This window comes from Coturnix japonica, unplaced genomic scaffold, assembly GCF_054131305.1.
Source record: "Coturnix japonica strain WE unplaced genomic scaffold, WE-NBRP24 Scf040, whole genome shotgun sequence".
NCBI lineage: Eukaryota > Metazoa > Chordata > Aves > Galliformes > Phasianidae > Coturnix > Coturnix japonica.
Window position 1 is genome coordinate 2,521,651 of NW_028188943.1, and position 23,646 is coordinate 2,545,296.

Consider the following 23,646-nt stretch of genomic DNA (forward strand, 5'->3'; position numbering starts at 1 on the left):
TTTGGAGCAGAAAAGGACGTCTGTGTAAATAGTACTGTTGAAATATCAACTGGTAGAGCAGTGTTGCACATTGTACAAATCACAGTTGGACATCCATGGACAGCTGATGATAAAAGTAATTGTAGGGGAAGAGCTGGATGAAATATTGTTAAAAACAAATAATCATTTTAGCTGCACGTTTGTAAGCATTTCTTTTCATCCTTCTCAAAACAGTTTCATGGCAGAATAAAGAGGACACGTTCACACAGACATTTCCACAGCCAGACTAGGGAATAATCAAAGAATATCAACCAAAACGTGTTTCCTACCAGTTACATGAATCTTGAAGGTGAGTTTCTAGCCAGCAGCCTCGCAGCTGTACTCCCCTTTGTTGCAGTAATTCATTCCTGGATGTAAATCACATGTAGAAAAGTGTTGCTATGATACTAGATGACCAAGAAAGTCCTATAGCCAAAATGTTTTGCACCAGAGAGGCTGTCAGTTGATCCTCCAAATGCAAGACACACAAAATGAAGCGTTCCTTTATCTCTGGGATTCCAAGCATTTTCTCACCTCTGACTTTCACTTGGAATGTTGCTTTGTCATCTTTTGTTTCACAGCTGTAGCTCCCTTGGTCTTTCAGGGTCACATTTTTGACCATGAGCTTGCGGTGCGTCCCCTTGGAGATGATGGTTGTCCTCTGGTCCTGCTTCACCTCTGTTTCATCTTTCTTCCATACGACAGTTCCGCTTGCAGCTGACACCTCACACACCAGCTCCAGGTCTTCAGAAGGACTGACTGATGTTTCTGAAGTGGTTTTGGGCTTGTTGACAGAATTAATGGCTTCATCTGAAGAAAAAAAGAGAAAGTGGTTTACATCCTGACTCAGGCTTATTCAGCACAGCATTAAGATACAGTTAGAACTGATTGTAATGTCTCTGCTCATTACATTTGGGTGATCGAGTTTCACCTCTGGAGGTACTCACATACAAACGTGTGCTTGATTCTCCTGTGTAAGGAAAGAGTAAGTTCTATGCAGACAGTTCTTATTTCTTTTAATCAATTCTGTATTCTGCACACGTTCTTCTGAAGCTAAAATGAAGGCAGATAAGTAACGTGTTTGCAATGCATGAACAAACCTATTCAACACTTTGTCTCTAAGCTAACAAGCAGCGTTTGAAGAGCACATCAGTATTTCATGCCCTTCATTCCATCCAGACAGAACCTGCCTGAGGAGCAAGCTGATGGCTGTCAGCTACAGGCAGACCCAGCTTAGCATTGCATTTCTTAGAGCAACAACTGTTGCTTTCAGTCACTGAATATACCAAGGCCAATTGCTATGCCAGGCACATTTATGGCATCAGTGAACAAATAATGAGTTAAAAATTGTAATAGACAGGAGTCATCTATTCTTGTAAAACTAGGTGACCAAAGAAGAACAGTCCCTCTAGAGTCAAGCTGTTTAGAACTAATAGCATCAATCAATGTCACGTAGATAGATTACTTCCCTGCCCTAAGACCATCTTGTGACCATTTGGTGCTCCTAATTAAGCCCTCTTGATGGCTTTTTTGTCTGAGCCATGTGACATTTTGTGATAGGAGTTACTGCTAGTGTTCCCTTCACCCTACACCAAAGTAGGAGGTATCCATTCTCAGGGAATCATGCAGGCTTCCTCTGGATTTGATGCTCAGAGACAGCCCCAGAACTTTTTAAATCTTAGCTTAGCTCTCATCCAATAATGTTCATCAAACAGTGCAACTTGTCCTTTGGGGATGCCTTTGTTCTGCATCAACCAGTTCCAACGGAGTCTTCTCGGCTTGTTTTAGATCAGTTTTTCAACAGATAAAGCCAGGGTCTTTGAATTACAAAGTGAAATTGCAGAATGCATGATTCTCAACCAAACAGAACGGGAGGTGGGATGCAGGGTGAATACCTGAGCCAACACCACCTGCAAGCAATCCTTCAATATCTTAGGAATCTCTAGCCATCCCAAATCCAGTGTTGTGCTTGATCTATCATCTCTGCTGAGTTTTTAGCTACCTGATGGTGAGCATCTTGGTGGAGATGGGTGAGCAGTCGGACTAGAGGGTCTTAATCAACCTTAAGGATCCTGTGATCAGAGGAACTTGAATGTGCTGTTAAAGGTCACAAGAGCTGCACTGCAGCATGAGCATACACAGCGAAAGGTTTTCAGTAGAGCTTCGGTTCATAAATGAGGACTGGGTTATGGAAAATAGGCTCAAGAAATAAACCAGAAAACAGATCTTAACGCCAGGTTCTGTGAATGCAGCCAGCTGAATTTCACAGATATTGAATTTCAATGACAATTTCTTGTGTTATTTTACCCTCCAGCTCCACCCTGAACAGGAACAGGTCAGTGACAAGCATTACTCCTCCAGGCTTGACCTGACAGTGCTTTACTTGTACTATGAGCTAATGCCAGGAAGAGCAGGAAAAGAGTTTCATCCACGTGCCTTCTCCTTCCTTAGTAAAACCAGTGTGAAACTGCAGCCACGTCAGGCTGAAGGAGACGTCTCAGATGTCCTGCCTGGATGCAGGAGGTCACGTGTCAGAGGATGTCTGGCACGTCAAGTCTCATGGCAGTGCAGTGCATGACAAACTGCAACAACACTTTCCTGTGGGCTCCTTTGGGCACGAGGCCCAGCGGGTGACACACCTCTGGCTGCAGCTCTTCAGAGCCTCCCAGCAGCCACGTGATGCCCATGGGAGAGACACAGCTGACCCGCACAGCAGATGATTTACCAGCTAGCTCTGGTTTACAGCAAGAGAAGATACAAGTGGCGATGCTGAATGGTGAAATACTGCGAGTGTGTGGCATGGGTATAAGATTGGTGAGCCTGAGGATGTTCAAAGTCAGGATGGACAGGGCTCAGAGCACCTGATGGAGCTGCGGTGCCCCTGTTCATTGCGGGGGGAGTCCAACTAGCTGACCCTTAAGGGTCTCTTCCCTATCTATGAGATACACGAAAGCTGATTCTGCAGTAACCAAGCTACCAACAGCAGCTGTTTGTCTTACAGCTTGCCAGCACAGATTTTAAAATAACAGCATTGATTACTCATTTGATAGTCACATTACAGTGCAAAGCACACGGAAACGTCCATCAGCTAATTCATTTAATTCTTTGGGCAGACCTGCCAGTATGAAATATTATGCTAACATGACAGAGAGAAGAAAAGCAAAATTAAGACTAGCTGACAAGCCGTGGCAGGAAGTTCTGCTCTCCATCAATTTAGTCCCATTATTCAATTCTGTTTGGAGATGCCTCCATGACTCTCTGGAGTTTGTTCATTGAGAAGAAGCAATTAAGTAAGCTCTCCAATGCCAAAGTGCATACACTACTCTAGGCCTTTCTTGTTTCTCCATGGATCAACAAGGGTGACAAGCCAGCAGAAGATGATGAAGAGCCTCATCATGCAAACTCATGCATTTTATCCCCCTCACAGATGCACTGACAACTTACAGCATCATCCATTGAGACGTTGTGAATTTTCAGGGTGTGTTTCTTCCCCACAATGTGCAGTTCATATTTTTCACTGGCCTTGAGCTCCTTCCCATCCTTCATCCACTCCACAGTAGCGCCTGTGTCTGAAAGCTCAGCCTGCAGTTTGGCTTCCTCACGCAGCCGAGCGAAGATCTTTTCTACATCTTTGCTCTTATTGGTAAATCTCACTGCAGCACCTGTCAGGAGCAAAGGCCTCGTTATTTCAATTTATATCAGGCTAACGTGGTCAATGTTTGCTGCAACATCTCTGAAAAAGTATCACCTTCTGTTCCTGCACTCATCATTGTGTCACTGCTGAGCAATTCAAGATATTTCATTTGGTCTTCTTGCCGGATTTACTAAGTAAAAATCAACCAAACATCTCCTTCTACTGATTAAGAATGCTCTAAACATGCTTCTGCAGAGGTTTCCACCCAATGACAAACAGGTCCTCCCATAATGAATGTTTATTTGTTCTATTTTGTCATGCAAAGCTGATTGATACAGATATTATTGGAATGATTGCTCCCCTACTTCTAAACTATTCCAGTGCAATCAGAAAGGCTGTCTGAACCTGGAGCTGAAAGTACTGCTCTATGGTGATGCAGTGGTAAACCTGCTGACTGAATGCACTGGCCAGTAGCTGTGAACTGCAGACATTCATCAGCTGGCATGAAGCAATCTGGTTCAGATACCAAGCAGCTGGGTAGACTGGCTTACCCTACACTCAGTGCTATCATGTTTAGGTCATTACCAGGACTCACATCAGTCCATGGGATGCAATTTCAGGTATTTGGTACAGGCAGTGAATGCCTGCAGCCCCAGTTCTAATCATCAGATCACAGCAACTATGCCTTGACTGTAAGAGGAAAGGAGAAGGATCAAAGCAAATACCTCTCACTCTCATCTTGCTGCTGACATCAACATTTTCGGCAACAAATTTCACTTCTGCTCCACCATCATTCTTGGTGATGTTCTTTATGATTATGCTGTGAGTAGTTTGGGTTCTCTTGATGATGCAGGTCTCGCTTTCCTGTAAGACTTTACCACTGAGGTACCAAGTGCTGCAACACATTGTTGTAAGATCAGTAGTAAACATGGCATCCCCTCCAGGTACAGCTTTACCAGTTGTTAGGGGGGACTTCACAGCCAGGACTGGTTCTGAGGAAGAACAACATGGATTTCTTAATGCTCTTTAGATGCAAGTCTGGTATCTCATTTAGAGATGGAAGATTAAATCATAGGTACATTTCTACTTGTCCCTTTGCATGAGTGCTGGAAGAAGCACTTCTATGCTTCAGATCTGTTACAGAAAGTTCTGCCTCTTGCACATGTGAGATATCAAAAGATAATAATATTCATGTCTCTCTCACAGAAACAGAACTTGTATCACTTTAGTGGTAGCTGGAGGTTGACAGGAGAACTAGTAATAAAGGAAAGCCTTTGGTGTGTTAGTGCACTACTATCCTTAAAGTCAAATGAAACGTCTTTAGGGAACCAACACAGCTGCTCAGCTCACACTGACCCATTTCCATTGGGGTTTTTGTGCTTACCAAGGTGCACGCTCCCTGGGAATTCCAGAGACGGGCTCTGTCCATGCGCATTGACTGCAGACACTCGGAACTGATCATCAGCCTCTTCAGACAGATTGCTCACCGTGAACTCTGGGACGGGGACATGAGACTCGTGGCACCTTACCCACGTGAAGCCAGTTAGTTTATTGCCTTCCACAATGTAGCCATCGATTGGAATGGGGCGTTGCATCTTCGGAGGGGACCATGCCAGCGTCACTGAGGTTTCTGTTTTATTTTTCACCACGGAGTCAACTGGGGGCTGGGTGGGAGGTTTTCTGGGAGCTGAACAGAAAGAAATACAGAAATATTAGCATAAGGTCATGTAGGCTGGAAAAGACCTTCAAGACCAGCAGACTCAACTTTCAGCATGACCTACTGAGTCCCACTATTAACTACTGTACTACCTGAGGACATACATGACAAGCTTATTCCTGCAGGTATTTGCATAGTGAATATATTCACCCTCTGGTTGCTTTGGAACATTTTATAGGTTAAAATCCCATCAGACTTTTTCACTGTGTGCAGCCACTGATACAGGCAGGAGGCTGGGAATTACCTGATGGGCTCTAGTTACAGACTACTGACACAGTAAAGGATTGATTTCATTTCATTTTGGCCATCAAAAAGTTTGGAGTCTGGTTTAAGTCATCCATCTAGACTCCAATTATAATCATATGGAGAACAGCGCATTTAGGAGAACTCATCTCATCTTAATAAACCTGAATGAAATCACAGAATCATAGGATCACGGGAGGGCTTGGGTTGGAAGAAACCTTCAAGATCATTAAGTTCTAAACACCCTGCCATGGGCTGGCTGCCCACTAACCAGCTCAGGCTGCCCATCACCCATCCAGCCTCGCCTTCAACACCAAGGACAGGCATCCACAGCTTCTCTGGGCAGCCTGAAATGGAAGCAATGAGCCACATGTTGAAGATACTCAAACATTCATGACTGTAGAGAGAGCCAAATACTCCATACATATTGCCTGCCTGGTCAATGGCATTAAAATGCCAACAACAGACTCATCCAGCTCATTGAAAATGGTGTGAACATGGCATACAGGATTCTTCCAGCAGCGAGTTAGATCTGCAAAGTGTAAAAATAGGAAATCTCAATGCAATGCAATTTTCCCTCATAACATAAATAGAAACGTAACTGTTTTGGGGTGCACTGTTACCAGCCTGTCAGTTGCTGTTGGTCAGTGCTAGATGTCAAAGGTCCCACTAACATAGCATGAAGCTGAAAGCTAGACGCTGGAATCAGATCTCCTGACCTTACCATCAGAAACTGAGATGTCATATTTTGCTCAGAGGTACCTGCTTGTAGGAGGGACAGCTTCCGAGCTTTTTCTGCTCCAGGAACCAGCTCCAGCTTCAGGATTTTAACAGCAGTCAGAAATTAAACTGAGCTTTGTCACCTCCATCAAACAGAAGGAGTGGTTGGGTGGTACAGCTTTCCAAATAACTTAGAAACTGTCACAACAATCAGATGCCTACCTTTTCTTTTTGAACTTGTTAATACATAGAGCTTAATAGCATCAGAATGCCCCAAGCACTTCAGATAACACGACAGCTGTAAACCCCTCTTTAAGGATTCCTTTGTTTAACCACTGAGTAACTGTAATTCAGTGGTGCTGGTGGGAGAAGGGAAGTCCTAATCTTCCCAGATGGTGAATAGAGTTGATGTTCACATGCAGACTGGTGCTGCAGCACAGCCAGAAACCACTCATTTGGGAAACACAGCACCAAGAAAATAATGGGAATAGCTTCATAAAATCAGGCAGCTTCACCCAAATTTCATGTCAGGTCCATTATTCTTCCTATTTTCAGGAAGAAAGGTTTTCCCTTTTTCTTGTAGTTTTATTTTCTTTTCCTTTCATGCAAGCAGCTTTGTAGCTTAAAAAATTGTTTTCTAATCACCTCCTGGTGTGGACAAATCACACAGGTCTGACTCCATGTTTTACATAGTTAGCATTTTATATTTGTTCCAGTATGGAATTGTACAGCCATAGAATGGCCTGGGTTGAAAAGGATCTCAAAGATCATCCAGTTCCAACCCCCTGCTATGTGCAGGGTCGCCAACCACCAGACCAGGCTGCCCAGAGCCACAATCCAGCCTTTCCTCATAGGAGAGCTGCTCCAACCCTCTGATCATCACAGTGGCCCCTCCTCTGGACCCACCCCAACAGCACCACAACCTTATTGTCCACAGAAAGCATATAACCCTCATTCAATTGCCCTTCCACTCAGCTTAGAGCACTACTAAAACCAGCATCTTCACCTTAGCTCATCACACTGCTGCAGTTCCTTTTACAAGGATTTCACTGGCAAAAATGAAATCAAAGCCATCACAAGGGATTTAGCACAGTTACGTGTTACTGGCTACGAGAGCTGTCAGCACAGTCACCTGTCAGGCTTTGCTGCTGTTCTCTTTATGTAGAGGCACAACAAGGTTCAGACACCTCACAGTGCAATTCTCACTTGGACTGTAAAGAAAAAGGAGGCTTGAAAAGCAGCGTGTGGAAAACAAAGAAACAAGAATTAGAACAACAGTGGGGCCATGGCACTTGTAGGAATTGTTCTGCCTTTAACAGCAGAGCTTTTCAAGAAGTATGAGGGCATTGCAAACCAGACCAGTTTGGACAGATTAACAACTGCAAGTAGTGGGTTCCAAAATTCCAGACATGAAATCCAAGATAGAAAAACTCTTCACATTTTCATCTCTCAATTTTTCGTACATTGTGCATTATAGTGCAAACAAGTCTTCACCTACAACTTGGAAGCTAAAGACAAGTCTGACAAAACAGACTGCACAAAAATGATGGATAATTAACAGAGCAAATTGCTCTTTCAAAAACAGAGTTTATGTCTTCTGGTCATAACACTTCAGAAGCCTCAGAGGCTTCTTCTCCTTTGTATATTTTCATTTATCTTAGATTTTGTTTTCATTCAATGTGACCTCACTAAACAAATATTGTCTAAGACCATGAGTATCACATAAATGTGCAGATCTCAAGCTGCTCACTTATCTAGTACCCTTGGCATGATGCTTTATTTTCCTCAGCTGATCATCTAGATTGTGCCTGTTGATTGTGCAACAACAGCCTGTTGGTCTCGATTACCTGTGAGAGGCTCTAACTTTGGCCAGGAAAAATCATTTGAGGACAAGTAATTCTCTTGGAATCAGTAAGGCAGTCTTCCCATTCTTTCTTACCAGCACCCATCTTACATGTTAATAAAGGATTCTGGAAATCAGTTTGAAGATCAAGAAACAATTCAGTTCAAGCATATGCAATCACAGGATTTGTTCGTCACCTGCAAAAGTCATTTTATTCTATCCACAATCTCATCCTACATGCAGTTCCTTAGAGGGTTCCTTAGGCACACCAACCCCATGCTCCTATTACAGACCCTTGCATAAGACAGGTGATATACCTACAAGATTATCTACAGCTTAGACTATGAAAACAGGGAGTCTAGCTAGAGAAAATAATCTACCTGTGCTTCTGAGCAATCTGTTAACCACTCTCATACAGTTCAGGCCAATCCAAACAAGATGCAATGACATGTCAGCCACAGAAACAGCTTGATTTTAAGGAGTTTGTTTGGACAAGCCCCTGTTGCATACGGTGGTCAAACATGCATTACTTGGGGGGCACATTGTATTTGATTTAACAGATACTCTTACCTCTGGCTTTGCACAGAGTCCAAAGTCTATCAGCTTCAAATTGTCAATCAGCAGATTTTCCCGGTGGATGAGAAAGCAGTCAGGAATGATTTCCACCCAAATGCCCAAGGAAACATCTTTTCTCTTCTCTTATTTCCTGCTGTGGACAGTGGTTCCCAGTCTACTCAAAGCTCGCTCGCTCTCGCTGTCTCAGAGATCTTCACTGACTGCTGGCAAGTTCCCATCTTCCAATATCCCAGGTGGGAAATACTAGCTTGTATCTGTTGGAAAGGACCTGGGGACTAGGAGGACAAGTGGTGAGAGACCACAGGCTGAATGCAAGCCAGCAGTGTGCTCTGACAGAAAAGAAGTACAACAAGATCATCAGCTGCATTAAAAAGCAGCACAACCAGACCAGGACAAGTCATTCCTGCTTCAACACTCACTGGACCACATCTACAATACTGTATCTGGATTTTGGCCAGGAAGGATAACAACCTGAAACAAACTCTGAAGCAAGTTCTATGGATGACCTCCAGCCTGTGCAGGGGGCTGAAGCTCCCACTCAGAGAAGAGAAGCTGGGGAGAATGATCTTTGTGACAGAAAATCCATTGGATGGGGCCAGAGGAATGCATCTCACCCCATACCCTCTGTATAGCCACCATTTGTTTAAAGGATCACTCTTCCTTGAGGCACAAAACTAGAGCAGGTTACACAACAGACTGACACCACAAGGGCTTCTCTCGAGATACAAACTGCAGCAAAGAGCATCACAAAAATGGGAAACCAACACTCAGATCAGATCTGTGTCTCTGCTCCGCTCATTAGGAGCATCATGTTTTACTCCCATTTCAGAGGAAGATACTTCTTCAAGGATAACAAAATCCAGCTCAGCTACAGAACACAGTACCACATAGCAATAAATATCTAACATTTCCTGTAGGGAAAGAATCCTAAGCACAAGTTATTGTCTGAGTTTCAGCTGGGACTGAATTATCTTCTTCAGTGTCTGATATAATACTACGTTTTCATTCTAGAGAAACAATGGAGATAGCGCAGTGATGCTTACAGTTGCTGCCAGGCAGCGTTGTACAGAGCCACAGTCAATCTCAGCTGAGAGCCCAAGGAAGTGAGAAGGAACAGAACTAGGACAGCTGACTTAAACTGGCCAAAGGATATTCCATACTATATGACATATTGTTGAAGGAGTTTTGAAGGGGGTAGAACTTCATGTCAATCTCTTCCACTACTAGGAGGCTAACTGGACACTGATTGGTAGGTGGTGAGCAATTGCTTTTGCATTCATCATAACTATTATCCTTTTCTCTATCTCAGTACATAATTCTATCTCAACCCATGAGTTCTACTTTGTGTTACTTCTCCCCCCTTCAGTTCTCTCCTGCAATCCACTGGAATGGAGTGGAGTACTGTAACTCTCTCTGCCAACAGAAAAATAAAAACACATTCATTATTATTTATGGAAGACTGACTGCAGTTCAGGCTCACTGGTTTGAGGTCTCTGGGCATAACCCTGACTGTGAACAGAAGCAATTGCTGAAACAGTCTGTCAAAAAAAGACTGGAGCTTCCTCTTCCAAAAGGCGGTCCTTAGAAACAATGCAATCAAACAGCTTCCCTGTAAGATAAGGTTATCTGAAAATGCATTTAGAGAGTATCAGAGAAAGATAAGTAAGAATGACAGCACAGAAAGCAGAAACTATTTCTTACCTCTATGACTATATATATTTCTTTGATGTCTCTCTTACGTGATCCAATGGGCAAACATGTTGATGACTTCAGTTCTTCATGGCATCAATTTCTGTTTTAGCATGAGGCAAGTCATCCTTAAGAGACCATAAAAGCAAGCGATGAAATCGCTAACTACTGTGACATACCAGGTACCACATCTGACTGCTGTGGAACAGAACAAGCACATATGTGACAGTACACAATTCAACATCAACTCAGCAATGACTGACATCACTCCCATAGAAATTCTGAAACAGAGCCGTGAAAAATGAAAAGTAAAACATTCAGCATTTTCATTGGCATTTTGGTAAAGTTGCTGTAATAATGGAATAATGTTGTAATGACATAATGTAATGATGTAATAACTTCCTCCACTTTACAGTCAGAGAATACTGCCTTCTGAACAACGAGGAACAAGATTTGTGGTGCTCTGTTAAACTTTTTCCAGCTCTACAGCATCTTTAAAAAGGCAATGGGACCAGTAGGCTGCATTCGTATGTACCATCCCACCTGCCCCCGTGTTCTTGAGAACTCCACAACTCCAACAGAAGATATTCTCATATTTAAATGCCTTTTGGCTTACCCCTACAGTAACTTTCTCCATGATTTTTAGTGCAACTTTTTCACCAGACAGAAGATGCCGCCCGAGTTTTACCTTGGCAAAACCACCTACAAAACAAAACACAGATGCTTAAAGTTGAGTGTGAATTCTTCTCTAATATAATATTACAATTTCCAACTGGTTTAAAAAACGAATTCCAAATTTATACAAATGAAACCTGACTTAGAGAACTGACAAGAGCTGTCAATCTATTCTCAGATTAATTCTAGAGTGGTGAGACAGACTGTTAGGCGTGCTGTTTCTGTACAAAGATGACACTTACCCGTTCCAACTGTTTCATGGAATTCCTAGTACTTGAGAATTTCCTCGTAGTCACTGACAGACATCTTGAATGTGCAAGAACTGAAGATCCTCCAAGCACGTGCAATGAGGAAGTGCCAGCAGTGTTCACATCCTACTTAGGACATATTCTTAGAGGCAGAAGGGACACTCGTGGCAGATCCAGCAATGCTCATCTTCTCACCAACGTGCATCCCCCTCTCACCCAGCAACAACAAAACACAGTGCATGAAGCTGGCTTCACTTAGGTTAACAATATGGAACATCCCTCAGGGCTTTGTGCCACAGAGCAGTAGCAGGGCTGGACTACAGCTTGAGGAAGCAGTGGAAGCCTTTCCCTGTATGGTTACAGTGTCCCTGCACGCACCCCACAGCCAGAGCGTTGCAAGCTGAGCTGTCTTGCTGTTTCTTGTACTCATCCCAATCTCTGCGAATGAAAACTCAGAATTCAGTCAAGACGTTGATTGAGCACGAGCGTGCCTTTATTCAATAGGAAAAAGGAGGGGGTGTGAGGTCTGGAGGAAAGATGGGACTCATTCTCTGTTGTCTGACGAGAGTGTCTCAGAAGTCGTGCTGTTGCCCGGAGCCTGGGACTCTTGGCCTGATTCTACCTCCCCCTCCAAGATGTTTGGCTTCTCCTCTGTAATGCTGACCTGAGCCTGCATGGTTGTGCTGCTGTCGGGGCACTCGTGCTGTGCTTGGGCTGGGCTGTCCTCGAAAGGCACTTGGTTCAGGCTGGTGCCTGAGGAGTCTGGCAGGCTCAGGTCAGCAGCTTCAACAGGTATGGGATGAACGAGAGCTTCAACGATGATGGCATTCTTCTCTTTATAACTGATGTTATACAGAAGGCTTTCATCTGAACTGCAGCATCCTGTGCTTAGTAACAGTTCTTCATTGATGGAATCACAGGATGCTGCATCGTAACATGCCTGGCGTCTTGGAGATATACAAGGGCTCGGGTCACCTAGGAAGGAGTAGACGCACAGCAGTTAGTGTCAAAGTTTCACAAGATGAATCATGAAACAGGTTCTTGACATTTGGCTATGCAGTGATGGTGGGCAGAAGCAAATAGGCTTCTAGCAACAGTGTCACTGTCTTGAAAGTGATCCTCGTGCAGGTCCAGCTCTTGTGTTGACAAGAGACTCATTTGGGAAAGACAGGAGTCAACTGAAGATGTCAGGCACAGGCTTGAATGCCAGAAGGATGTACAAGCCCACTGAAAGCATGAATTCTACCTGTGTTGCTGACAAGCAGTGATTTGAAAGCTGGATTTGCACCCTTACCTGCCAGGACCAAGACTTCAGCTTCAGAGGGCTCCCTGGCACTGCTCTGCAGTTGGCGTTTGGCCACAGGGGATGGTTTGCCCAGGCAGAAGCAGGAACGCCAACTGCAAGCTGCTGACTCTGCCCTCTTACTGGGAGAACTCATTCTGCAGAGAAAACAGAGCATGCTGTCAGTCGTCGTGCAGGGTGAGGGAAGAGCTGCACCGAACCCTTGCCAATAGTTGCCTGTTCCTGGCAATGCCTGGTTTCTGCTGAAACACAGCTTAGAAAAGCGCTCTGTTTCAAACAGCAGAGGATGCTTCCATTCCTACAGCTCAGCCCTCAAGTCCTGTTGGCTAAATACCTCTCAACGATGTCAAGCAGGGACATGGATCCCGAGAATGTTGGAGGCTGAGGCTGCTTCGCTCTCCTGGGGCAGGCCTTCAACAGGGAACGAAGGCAGGAGATGAACTTGCCCCGTTTCTTTGGCTCTGTGCAACAAAACAAAGAAACAAGTTCATTTCAGCCCTGGCTCGGTTGGACGAGGCTGAGTGCAACACATTCAACAGAACACGTAACAACAGAAAGCATGTTCCCAACAAAGACACGCAAGAACGGATTTTCCCCATCCCTGGAGGTGCCCAAGGAGCTTAATGCAGTTCTCTTTCTAAGCTTGCTCAACTCGGGCATTAATGAACCCCCTGAAAGCCACGTTCAGACCCCATTTTACTAACCCGCATTGTCAAATGTAAAATACGCACCTGGCTTTGGCAATGAATGTAGGATGGACTCGGGCAGTTTTCCCCTGATGAGTTCCACGCACTCACCAGGGAAAAAACCAACCTGTAATAAGAACAAAAAGACAGGTGGGCATTAGCCCAAGCCCAGAGCCAAAGGGAAGGTCCTCTGACACCGACACAGGGCAACTGTTTGCATCCAGAAGCCATCCTGTGCAGGCAGAGCAGCTCCAACCGGAGATTCTAGACACTACTGAAGCTGTGCTCTCTAGTCAAAAATGTGTGCCTACCTCAAAGCCACGCTTGCCTCTCCACCAGGGGCTCATCTCCTTTGGTGGCATATCAACAATGCACACGATGTCTCCAACCTGCAAAAGATTGAAACATCAATCCCAGCTTCAGCACAGCTAAAACAAAAGCCTTCTTCTACGACACAAAATATGAGAGTATTCCCGAGGCGTTCACACTCTATACTAATTCTGTGCACAACAACAAGGAACGCCTGGAACTGCTTACCTCCAGAGAGAGCTCATCCGGCCCCTGGGCGACGTGGCTCCTAATAACATGGGCTGCCGCAATTGCTGGTACGTTTAAAGATGACATAGCACGCACCAGCTGCGGCTCCCGCATGTTATCAGCCTGCAAAACAGAGCACAGGCCGTTGTCAGGAGATGAGGACAAACCAGGAGGATTTCAAGGTGAGGAGCACATCTGCAAAGAAAGCTGCAGCAAATGCGCTCCGTCCTTATCAGGAGCACTTCAGAAGGAGCTGCACGTCTCATCACAGTTATTTCCCTTTCTGGCGTGCATTGCCAGGCCATGCAAAGATGCATCTCTCTCTACCCAGACTAATCAGCAATAGCACTGGCACAGACAGGTGGCCAGGCCCTTTTTGGCCCATTCTTTCCTGCAGGAGAGTACATCTGCAGCTCCTTCTAATGGCTCAACACAGGGAAAAAAGACCGGCCAGAGCTTTATACTGTACCTCCGTCGCCGCCACCTCAGGCTCACGGCTGATCCCACTGCACGCAGCACCCATCACAGCAAGTGTGAACAGCTGGAACAGAGCAGAAACACACTTCTGTTTTCTCTATTCACACAGCACAGTATGGACAGACTTCTTCAGAGCTACCTGCGCATACCCTGCGGCAAAACCATGCGGGGGGACAAAACATGGCACGTACCTGGCAGTGAGATCACCTCAAGCTATCTGCAGCAGTTCCTTGTCGCTTTGCTTGGATGAAATGAGAGCAAAAGCTGCACCGAGGCAGTGGGCGGAGGGTGAGGAGAGGAGAGAGAAAGAGCAGGTCAGTGAGCAGGGCTAAGACAGTCATGGAATAACACACACAGCACAACTGTCCCACCCACTTGCTGCAAGACATGCTGAGTCTCAGGCTACGTGATGCCTGTCCGCCCAGCAACTTTACAATGCTTCCACTACTGAGCAAAGACAATGGAAGAAGCACGGGACAGGTGCCAACTTTACTGATACCCCCTTTGGAACGTGTGTACCGGGGAAAATTACGTCTGATGGTCAAGAGTAAGCAATACGGTGCTGTGAGCTCAAACAGCCAGCAGTTCTCAACACCTCACTGCCCACCCATCCATCCCACGTCAGCTCAGCTTACCTACAAGCTGCTGCACACGACGGTGAGAAGAAAAAGCACTAAAGATACTAACTAAAGCCACTAACTAAAGGCACTAACTAACTAACGGCACTAACTAACTAAAGGCACTAACTAACTAACGGAACTAACTAACTAACGGCACTAACTAACAACAGTAACTAACTAACAACGCTAACTAACAACACTAACTAACTAACAAAACTAACTAACAAAACTAACTAACTAACGGCACAAAAGGCACAAGAACAACAAATCAAGCAACCACTCCGACCACTAGCTCACCCACAAAGGAACACAGAACGCACCGCTCCTCCCCTCATTCCAGCCGCTTATGACATCACCAACGGCCAACAGCCTGGTCCACCATGACCCCCCACAAGGCGGGGAGCCAAGACCACGTGGTCACATCTGATTCCAACACGGCACCACAACATTCCAGGACTCAGTGTGGGCTTGGAATTCTATCCTGGTGTGGCAGCGCAATGGGAGGTGTTAGGGCACAGCTGAAGAGCTGACAGACAACGGACGTTTCCAAAGGAGGGTGCCAGATTAACTCTCAGCATTCTCTTGCGGGGCTCTTAGGAATGCTTCAAACCCATTTTCACTGCCTAGCTCATTTCTAGAAAGTCCAGTTGAGAAATGCTCACTTTGTCTGGGGAACGCCTCTATGCATCATGAATGAAAAATAAAATAAAATGGGCACGCGACCCTATGAAACTTACCTCTCTGCTCTTGCTGTCAGCCAGACACCTCAGATGAGCATGACGTGTCCCTGCTCCTGAATGAAGATTCACCCAAGTCTGTGTTCCTCTCTGCTCCATCTCTGGCTCTAAAAGAAACACAGACAGAGATGATTACAAGATCCTTTGTGCAGACGAAAGACAAGGGTGCACACGAATTCTGTTTAGCAAGAAATACTACAGTCCCAATGGTAGTACTTGAATCCTCCTTTGGGGCTGGAGCTCAACAGGTCAACACATCAGAAATAACACAAAGTGCATCTGGAAGACGTGTCTCAAAGCCCAGAAAATCCAACACGGGAGGGGGCTGGACAGTGGACTACAAGTGTCCATTTCCATTGCAGCTCCCTGTAGAGAACAGCACCAATCAGCAGGCGTGAATCAATTCATTCACAAGCTGCACAATGACTCTGTTCTTTACATGATAAAGAAACACACAGAGATTCCTGACCAAAAAGTTGGGAGTTAATAACGACCAAAGAGGTTCCTGTTCCTACGCCTCATCCTCTCACCCCAACTCCTGGGTGATGCCCACAGGCTTCAAGTCAGCTCTCAAATCCACTGAACTCCCGTCACGGAACTCCATCAAAAAGGATGTCACACATGTGACACTTACATACATTTTGCATCAGAAACAGTGACGCCAGCAGGAGCAGAGAGGTGACTGTCCCCCTGTACTCAGCACTGGTGAGGCCACAACTCGAATTCTGTGTCCAGTTTGTGGCCCCTCACTGAGAAAAAGACACTGAGGCATTGGAACGTGTTCAAAGAAGGGCAACAAAGCTGGTGAGGGGTCTGGAGCACAATGGGGCCATATGAGGAGAGGCTGCAGGAGATGGGAATGTCCAGCCTGGAGAAGAGGTGGCTCAGGGGAAACCTCATTGCTCTCTATAACTTCCTGAAGGGAGGTTGCAGTGAGCTGGGGGTCGGCCTCTTCTCTCATGTCATTACTGATAGAACTAGAGGGAATGTTTTCAAGCTGCGGCAGGAGAGGTTCAGGCTGGACATTAGGAAATATTACTTCTCAGAAAGGGTGGCCAGGCACTGGAATGGACTGCCCAGGGAGGTGGTGGAGTCACCCACCCTGGGGGTGTTCAAGGAACGTCTGCAGAAATCCCTGCTGAAATCCTGACCTCTGCCACAGGTGGCTGAGTGACACAAAAGCTGTGTCCTTGGTTCCCGGCCTTACCTTCACATGCTGTTCATCTTGCTCTGCAGCTCCTGTTCTGAATAGTCTTCTTATATTCCCATGTGATGTACCCTGAAATACATCATTTAGTGAGTCTGAACAAAACATAAGACATTAATTGGAACTGTGAAGAAATGTTTTTTGCACTTTACATGGAGGATGTTACATGCTATACCTTCTTTTCTCAATTGTAACACATGATTTTTTATAAAAAGAAACATAGCAAGTCAGCTCTTCAGTGTGCACATTGATGAAACTTGGTGAAATACAACTTTAGAAAAAGGTAATTTGAAAATTTAAATATTCTTATCAGAATCTCTGCTATTAGTTACCGTTCCAATGTTCTGATTTGATGATGATTCTCTCAGAGCTGTTTTGTCACTCCCCCCCTCAAAAACACTTCAAGTGCTTTAGGAGCATCGCTGGAATTTTGAATAAACTCGATATATTTTAGCAAAGCTGCTACAACTGCTACAACTGAGGTACTCTGAAAAAAAAAAAAAATCTTTAATGAACGCTGAACAGTGTTATTTAATTATATTGCAGGTAATTAAATTAATTAAACCAAGGGAATCACCTCCCAGTCAGTCAGCTCCCACCAGTGAAATCGCTTCCCTCCCAAGCAGATGCAACTAACACAAGCTGCTACATCACTCTAGGGCCCCACTGAGTCTTCCCAAGGGGTCTCCAAAGGCTTCCCTGTTGACTTCTGGGAACCTGGGAACACTCACATGGAAGCCAGTGCCCCCTAATGTGCCCCTGAGGTGACTCAGGGCCCCGCAATTAGCTCTACAGACATCCAGACATGCCCCAGAGCAAGTATGTGTGCTGTAGGGAGCCCAAGAGACATTCCAGAGTATCATAGTACTCCTCAGTGCACTCAAGGGTTCTTCACCTGTCTCTAAATATGCCATACTGGACTTTGTTTTCTTTTCTGGAGCCTTCCTTAGTTCTCAGCTTTGCTTTCTCATGCCATTTATCATTCAGTTTAGATATTATTTTAACTAAAATATTTTAATCCACCATATTTTCTGAAAACTAAGAATTGATCCTGCTCAAGGAAACAGAAGAGAAAAACATCACCCACAGGCTGCAGATATTTACCTCGACTTCTCTACATGCCATCCCCAGTGTGCTTTTCAACTCACCTTGCACAGTGACCCTGGCTTTTGTTATGGAGTCCTCTGTCTCACAGGGGTACTCCCCACTGTCCTTGGCGGTAGAGTCATGGATGATCAGAATGGCCCCAGTTCCCTCCTGCTGCAAGTCATACTTCTGGCTTTTTCTGATTGCTTTGCCATCCTTGTACCACCTGATGTTCACATCAGGTTTCGACAGCTCACGGCTCAGGCTGATGTCCTGCCCTGCTGCTGCTGTCTTATCCTCCAGCTGTTTTGTTACCTCAGTAGGTTTTTCTGAAAGAAAACATGCTTTTTGAGTAACATACACTTAGGGTAGAATGCCTCTCTCAAAATACAAGCATCTACATGCTGGAGATAAGTTAGAGAGGCACTTGCAACAGAGGCCATCCTACAGCCAGCAGTAATCTGCAAAGTACAGACAACAGAATTCCAGGCACCATTTATTCTCTCTTAAATCTACCCAATTGAGGATGATGAACCATGTCTGAAAACTGCCTCTTCCTTCTCTCCACTCATCACAATGGGAGCCTCAGAGGATGCTCTCAGATGCACATGTTCTAGATAGGAATTTGTTGTACAGCTAGATGATGTGAAGGCCATCCCTTCAGCTTATACTTAGAGGATATTTGCTCCCACAGTTCCCTCAACAGATCATTCCTGATTTACTGTTAATGGAACAAGCTGGAGTGAGATGCCCATTTCCAACACTACCCCAGTGCTTTGGGTAGTTCTCACATTTGTGTCAAATGGTTCCTCCTTTTACTTATTTTTAAGAGAAATTCTCAGTGCTTCAAGGTTCAAGTAGAAGGTTGCTATTCACTTTAACCATATTATGAGTTAGCTCTCACGACAATCTTATCAGAAGACAGTTGAAGGAATCAGACCCCAGAATCTCTCCCATCTCATTACTTTTCACAGACAGAGAGGATGTGGAGGTTAGACCATGGGCAATAAAAATGACTTCCCCAGCATCAGTAGGAGTCACACTTTCGATAAGGAGAGTCTCTTACCAACCCACGTTAGAAGCTTTAAATCGCCCACCACTTTCCACTGCTTCCATTCAGTGTCCACTTGAACTCATCAATGCTTTCATGGGACAGAATGCATTCAAAAGTACACTCTTCTCCCTCCTGGATTTCAGTGTTTTTCAGCCGTTTGGTAATGCCAATATTCAGCTCTGGAAGATAAGAGATAGGTTAGTATGAGGTTTAGATGGAGAAAAGGCATTCGTGACCAATGTGAGTAGCAGTACTGGTGTTTTAACTCAGGATTTGCAGAACATGGCTGCGTTCCTTACTGATGTATTCTCTAAGACATTCTCCACTCAGAATTACCAGAAAGCTATAAAAAAAAGAGACGTGAATCTCTTGTCTTTGCTCTGGAAGAACTACAAGGCGAGCAGCTCATTCCATGGAGCAGAATGAAGATTCAATGAGCTACAGAGGGAAAAACCTAACAGAGAGGACAACTCTAGGATGCTGCGTGAGAAAAAGGGTTTTGCCTATGACAAGAAATTAAATGTTTCTATTAGCTCATTTGTTACCATCCTACCCCTACTGATGTTCAAACCATTTCTACATTTTAGGGATGTTTAGAAAGGAAACATTTCCAGGACATTCTTGACGTGTTTGGTGATTTTCATGGCAAAAGGAGATACATTTACATCAAAAGCAATGGGAATTTTCCAGACATCACTGTGCTAAATTGCAGAAATACAGTTCTATTGTAGAAACTATTAAAGCTCATCGGGGAATAGGTGTAAGACATAGTGACCACACTGAATGTGCTTTCAGCACTCCTTTACTTTCCACAGTACTTACCCTGAATGCCGACCTTTGATTTGGCAATATCAGTGCCAATATCACAGGTATAGAAACCTGCATCTGACTTCTTGAAGTCATGGATAAGGGGACATAGGGTCTTCCCAGACTGTACCAGCTCATACTTGTTGCCAGAAGGGAGCACAACACCGTCCTTCTTCCACACTGGTTTGACCTTCTCTTTAGAGACTTCACATTCCAATTTAATCACACCCCGCTCCTCACCAAAAACATCATCCAAGGACTTCATGAAGACAGCAGGCTTCTCTGCAATTAAAAAGGCAAAACAGAACAATGTGATACAGAAGTTGAGACATTTCCAGGTTCTTTCAGATTTTTAAAGAGGGATAAATAAATCTTTACCAGCACTGACGACACCAATATAGAACCTAAAGCGGTTTCATGTCTGTTGACTGAATGCACTTTATGGAATTCTAAACTAATCAGTAGGAGAATACAGGGAACAGGAGGGACAGCCTGCATTGCCTTGGGTGGGACTGATATCATATGAAGTAATTGGGATGCAGCTCTTCTAAAGCTGGAGAGCTGGCATTGCCCTCACATGGAGCAGAGCTCATACAGCAGGCCACAGGATTAAGAGGAGAAGCTGCTGAACACATTTGATTTTCCTGTTTTATTGACTCCTTTTATCAATCTTCTATTTCACACATCAGATGTTTATACTGGGGGAAAAACTTCCACCAAATGCAAAAGAAAGGAGAAAGAGGAAATCCTTCAAACTCTGAGCGCATAGAGTAAAAGAGCTTAATTGCTGGGGAGAGCAGATTAGAATCACAGTACCCTTAGAATTGGAAGAGACCCTTAAAGGCCATCTAGCCCAGCTCCCCTGCAATAAACAGGGACATTCACAGCTAGATCAGGTTGCTCACAGCCTGGTCACTAGTCATCCCAGAGGCAAAACACACACTGAATGAGCTCTCCCTGCAGTCATAAATCCTTGGAGACAACAGCATTGACACTGCATGTTACTGAAGCAGTAAAAGAAATTGCTCTTGTAACTCTCCTTGTGCTAAATAAAATGATGATAAAAAGCAATGGAATGCTTTGGCAGGACACCAAAACCATCCTCCTTCCTTGATATCTGCTGCAATGGAACCTTCCACTGGAAGAAAGCCTCTGATGACCCCAGAGAGGTGAGCTTTAGAAGCAGGACTGCTACACAATAGAAAGAACTGGAGCTCCTTAGCATCTCTTACATCCAGGAGGGGTGTGATCAGACCCACCTATCACCTTCAGGCGCGCGCTTTCTGACACCTAGTCTGACTTCACTGTCACTGTGCCAGCATCCTCAGGCTTAACCTGCTTCATTGTCAGTGTGCAGCAATTGCCAACGTTCTTGATGTCATTGTAATTGTTGGTGTAAAGGAGGTTGCCATTCAGGAACCATTCCACATCCTCGTCATCACGGGACGGCTCACAGGAGAAGACAGCAGAGCTCTCTTCTTCAATTTCCACATCCTGCAGGTGCTTTGTTACTTCTACATTGCGGGCTGTGGGGAAACAAGGTGAACTGTTACCACTGTTACTATAAATCATACTGGGATGTGTTAGAATGGTTGGACTAGATGATCTTTGTGTAATCTTCTCAGTGAACATTATACATTTATAAAGTTAGCAGGAGAGAACAGCAGAAATCAACCCCAAGAAGAGAAATCTGAGGTGAAATAGGTTCAGCTTCAGAATCTTGAGCTCTACTGAATGCTTATCCCTCTTGATCTTGTACTTCTCAGAGGGCTTGATGAGTGTGTGGCCCTTGAACCATTTCACAACCTTTGGAGAAGGCCTGAAGTCACAGGACAGGATGACAGAATGACGTTCCAAAGCTGTCTTGTCCTCCAACTTCCTGGTGATTTCTATATGGTAATCTGCAAAGCAGGGGTGGAAGAGAAGAAAGGATGAGGACAATTGGAAGAAGAGGAAAGTCTCTTGCATGTATTCCATTCCAATTAATGTCAAGTTCACAATGGTTCTTTGAACAACTCTAAAGATAAAACAAACGATTGTCTATAGGGAATGCCATTGACTACATTTCTATAAAGTAATACTGTATATTATCTACCAAATGCAAGGTCCAGCTCTTGTTCTGTGCTAATTAAATTGCTCCCAATTGTTGAGGCTTTTATTCAAATAAGAGTGAGTTGAAAATATAACAAATACTTCAGGATGTGAATGGAGACTCTTAGGCTGGGGACAACAGCAGATAAAAAGCCTGCAAGTTTCTTTCAGATGAAATCAATGACAAACTGCATCAAATTTAGGTGCTACCAAACTTAACCTTGTCTAGTTCAGAAATACAATTAATTTCACCTGATCTGACTTCTTTGGTATAGCCAAGGACAAAACCTCAGCTCTGTAGATCTGAATAGTAAGCACATCACAGCTATTCAAACAGATCTTTTACTGAGATGCAGCTGTCTCATTTAGTGTCCAACGACTTTGAACTGGAAATGGAGCAGACCCTCCAGACACACACACAATATTTCAAAGACCCCAGTGAAGGAAGGCTGTACGTTAATTAATTCTTCATCTTCATGATGTAAACCAAGCCTGGATATGTTACCTCTGACAAGCAGATTGGCTGTGGATTTTGATTTTCCAATTGAGAACTGAATGGTGCTTGTCATATCAGTGGTGGTTTTCGGTATGGTCAGCTGGTGGATGGTGCCTTCTTGCTGCATAATCAAGTTTCTGCCAGCCTGTAAGAGTTCCCCACGTAGGAATACCACTTGGGAGGTTTCACAGAAGGAATGGATATCTCGCATTCAAATTTGGCTTTTTCAGGCTCAGTCACATCCTCATCACACAGCTCCTTTACTAGATTAATGGATTGCTCTTTAAGAAGGATGGAACAAGAGAAAGCAGAGATTTAGAAGGAATGTAAAAAACCCTTACATTATCACCCCACTTACTCACGTCAGCATTACTGCACATGAACACTACACCTATCAGCTCAGAATGCCTTGAAACATCATTAAAAAATAACAGAAAGAAAAGAATGTTGTTAAGAAGTCAGACAATAAGATTGACAATCTGAAAAGAGCCCAGATCTTCTGATTCCCAGTCCAACATCTAAATCAAACCATGACCTTCCCATCCCAATATCAAACTCCTCGCATTACAAAATGGAAAAGAGGTTCAATGAAACACGGACATTGATAATTACTTTGGTTAAATACAGCAACTTAGCTCTGAACAACAAGTTTTCTCCTAGTAAAGGTCTCTGTAGCTCAAATGTAATGACTCTACTTAGGAGAAATTCATTTTCCAGGAAGTTCTTGCCCTTATAATTGTAACAGTGGCAAAGCTGGGGACTGAACTCTTGAGTAGTGTGCTAACTCAAATGTCTCCCTTTTCTTTATCACACTTAACATCATATATATACCCTAACATTGTATATATTAAAAAAAAAACAAAAACCCTGTGTTCTTTTCAAACAGCAAGAGAAAATGAAGAAAAAGTCAATCTCTGTTTTTTATCCCTCAACGTTCAAACACAAATCTGAAGTCTAAACGTAGAAAATCAACCTCCTAAGAAAATAATCTGTTTTACTTAGCAAAAGTAAATTCCAAAAGAGAAGCTGGATATTTTGTGGGCAGAAAGGTAGGTAGGTAGGAGTTTTTATTTCTGTGAAAGGTCCTGGTGGTGTTTAACTTTTCTGACATTAAAGCAAAGGATGTTAGCTGGTTTATAACATAAGATAATTTAATCAAAATTGTCATGAGAAGCATAATTA

At 44.2% G+C, this 23,646-nt stretch overlaps 1 protein-coding gene and 1 long non-coding RNA gene across 3 annotated transcripts; both read right to left on the reverse strand.

Moving 5' to 3' along the window:
- Positions 1-14,357: 14,357 nt before the first annotated feature.
- LOC146752979 (uncharacterized) lies at positions 14,358-15,829 on the reverse strand. The gene is made up of 3 exons (XR_014940258.1): positions 15,724-15,829; positions 14,558-14,630; positions 14,358-14,430 (listed from the first exon to the last, which is right to left on the reverse strand). It is a non-coding gene; the product is annotated as an uncharacterized LOC146752979 (long non-coding RNA).
- Positions 15,830-18,083: 2,254 nt separating this feature from the next.
- Positions 18,084-20,208, reverse strand: LOC146752980 (obscurin-like protein 1). 2 transcript variants are annotated; one of them, XM_085531201.1, is made up of 3 exons: positions 19,893-20,208; positions 19,083-19,249; positions 18,084-18,345 (listed from the first exon to the last, which is right to left on the reverse strand). In XM_085531201.1, the coding sequence occupies exons 1-2, from the start codon at positions 20,140-20,142 to the stop codon at positions 19,101-19,103; spliced, it is 399 nt and encodes a 132-aa protein (XP_085387327.1). In that variant the 5' UTR covers positions 20,143-20,208; the 3' UTR covers positions 18,084-18,345; positions 19,083-19,100. The 2 variants fall into 2 exon arrangements, 1 of the variants encoding a protein (XP_085387327.1); XR_014940337.1 differs by lacking the exons at positions 18,084-18,345; positions 19,083-19,249 and adding an exon at positions 19,256-19,413.
- Positions 20,209-23,646: the final 3,438 nt, after the last annotated feature.

Bases quoted from the DNA above. Each gene is read 5' to 3' on its own strand.
- LOC146752980 (XM_085531201.1), bottom strand. From the start codon at position 20,142: ATGAAGTCCTTGGATGATGTTTTTGGTGAGGAGCGGGGTGTGATTAAA. The intron at 19,250-19,892 runs GTAAGTACTGTG...CTTATCTTCCAG, and splicing joins ATCAAAGGTCGGCATTCAGG to AGCTGAATATTGGCATTACC.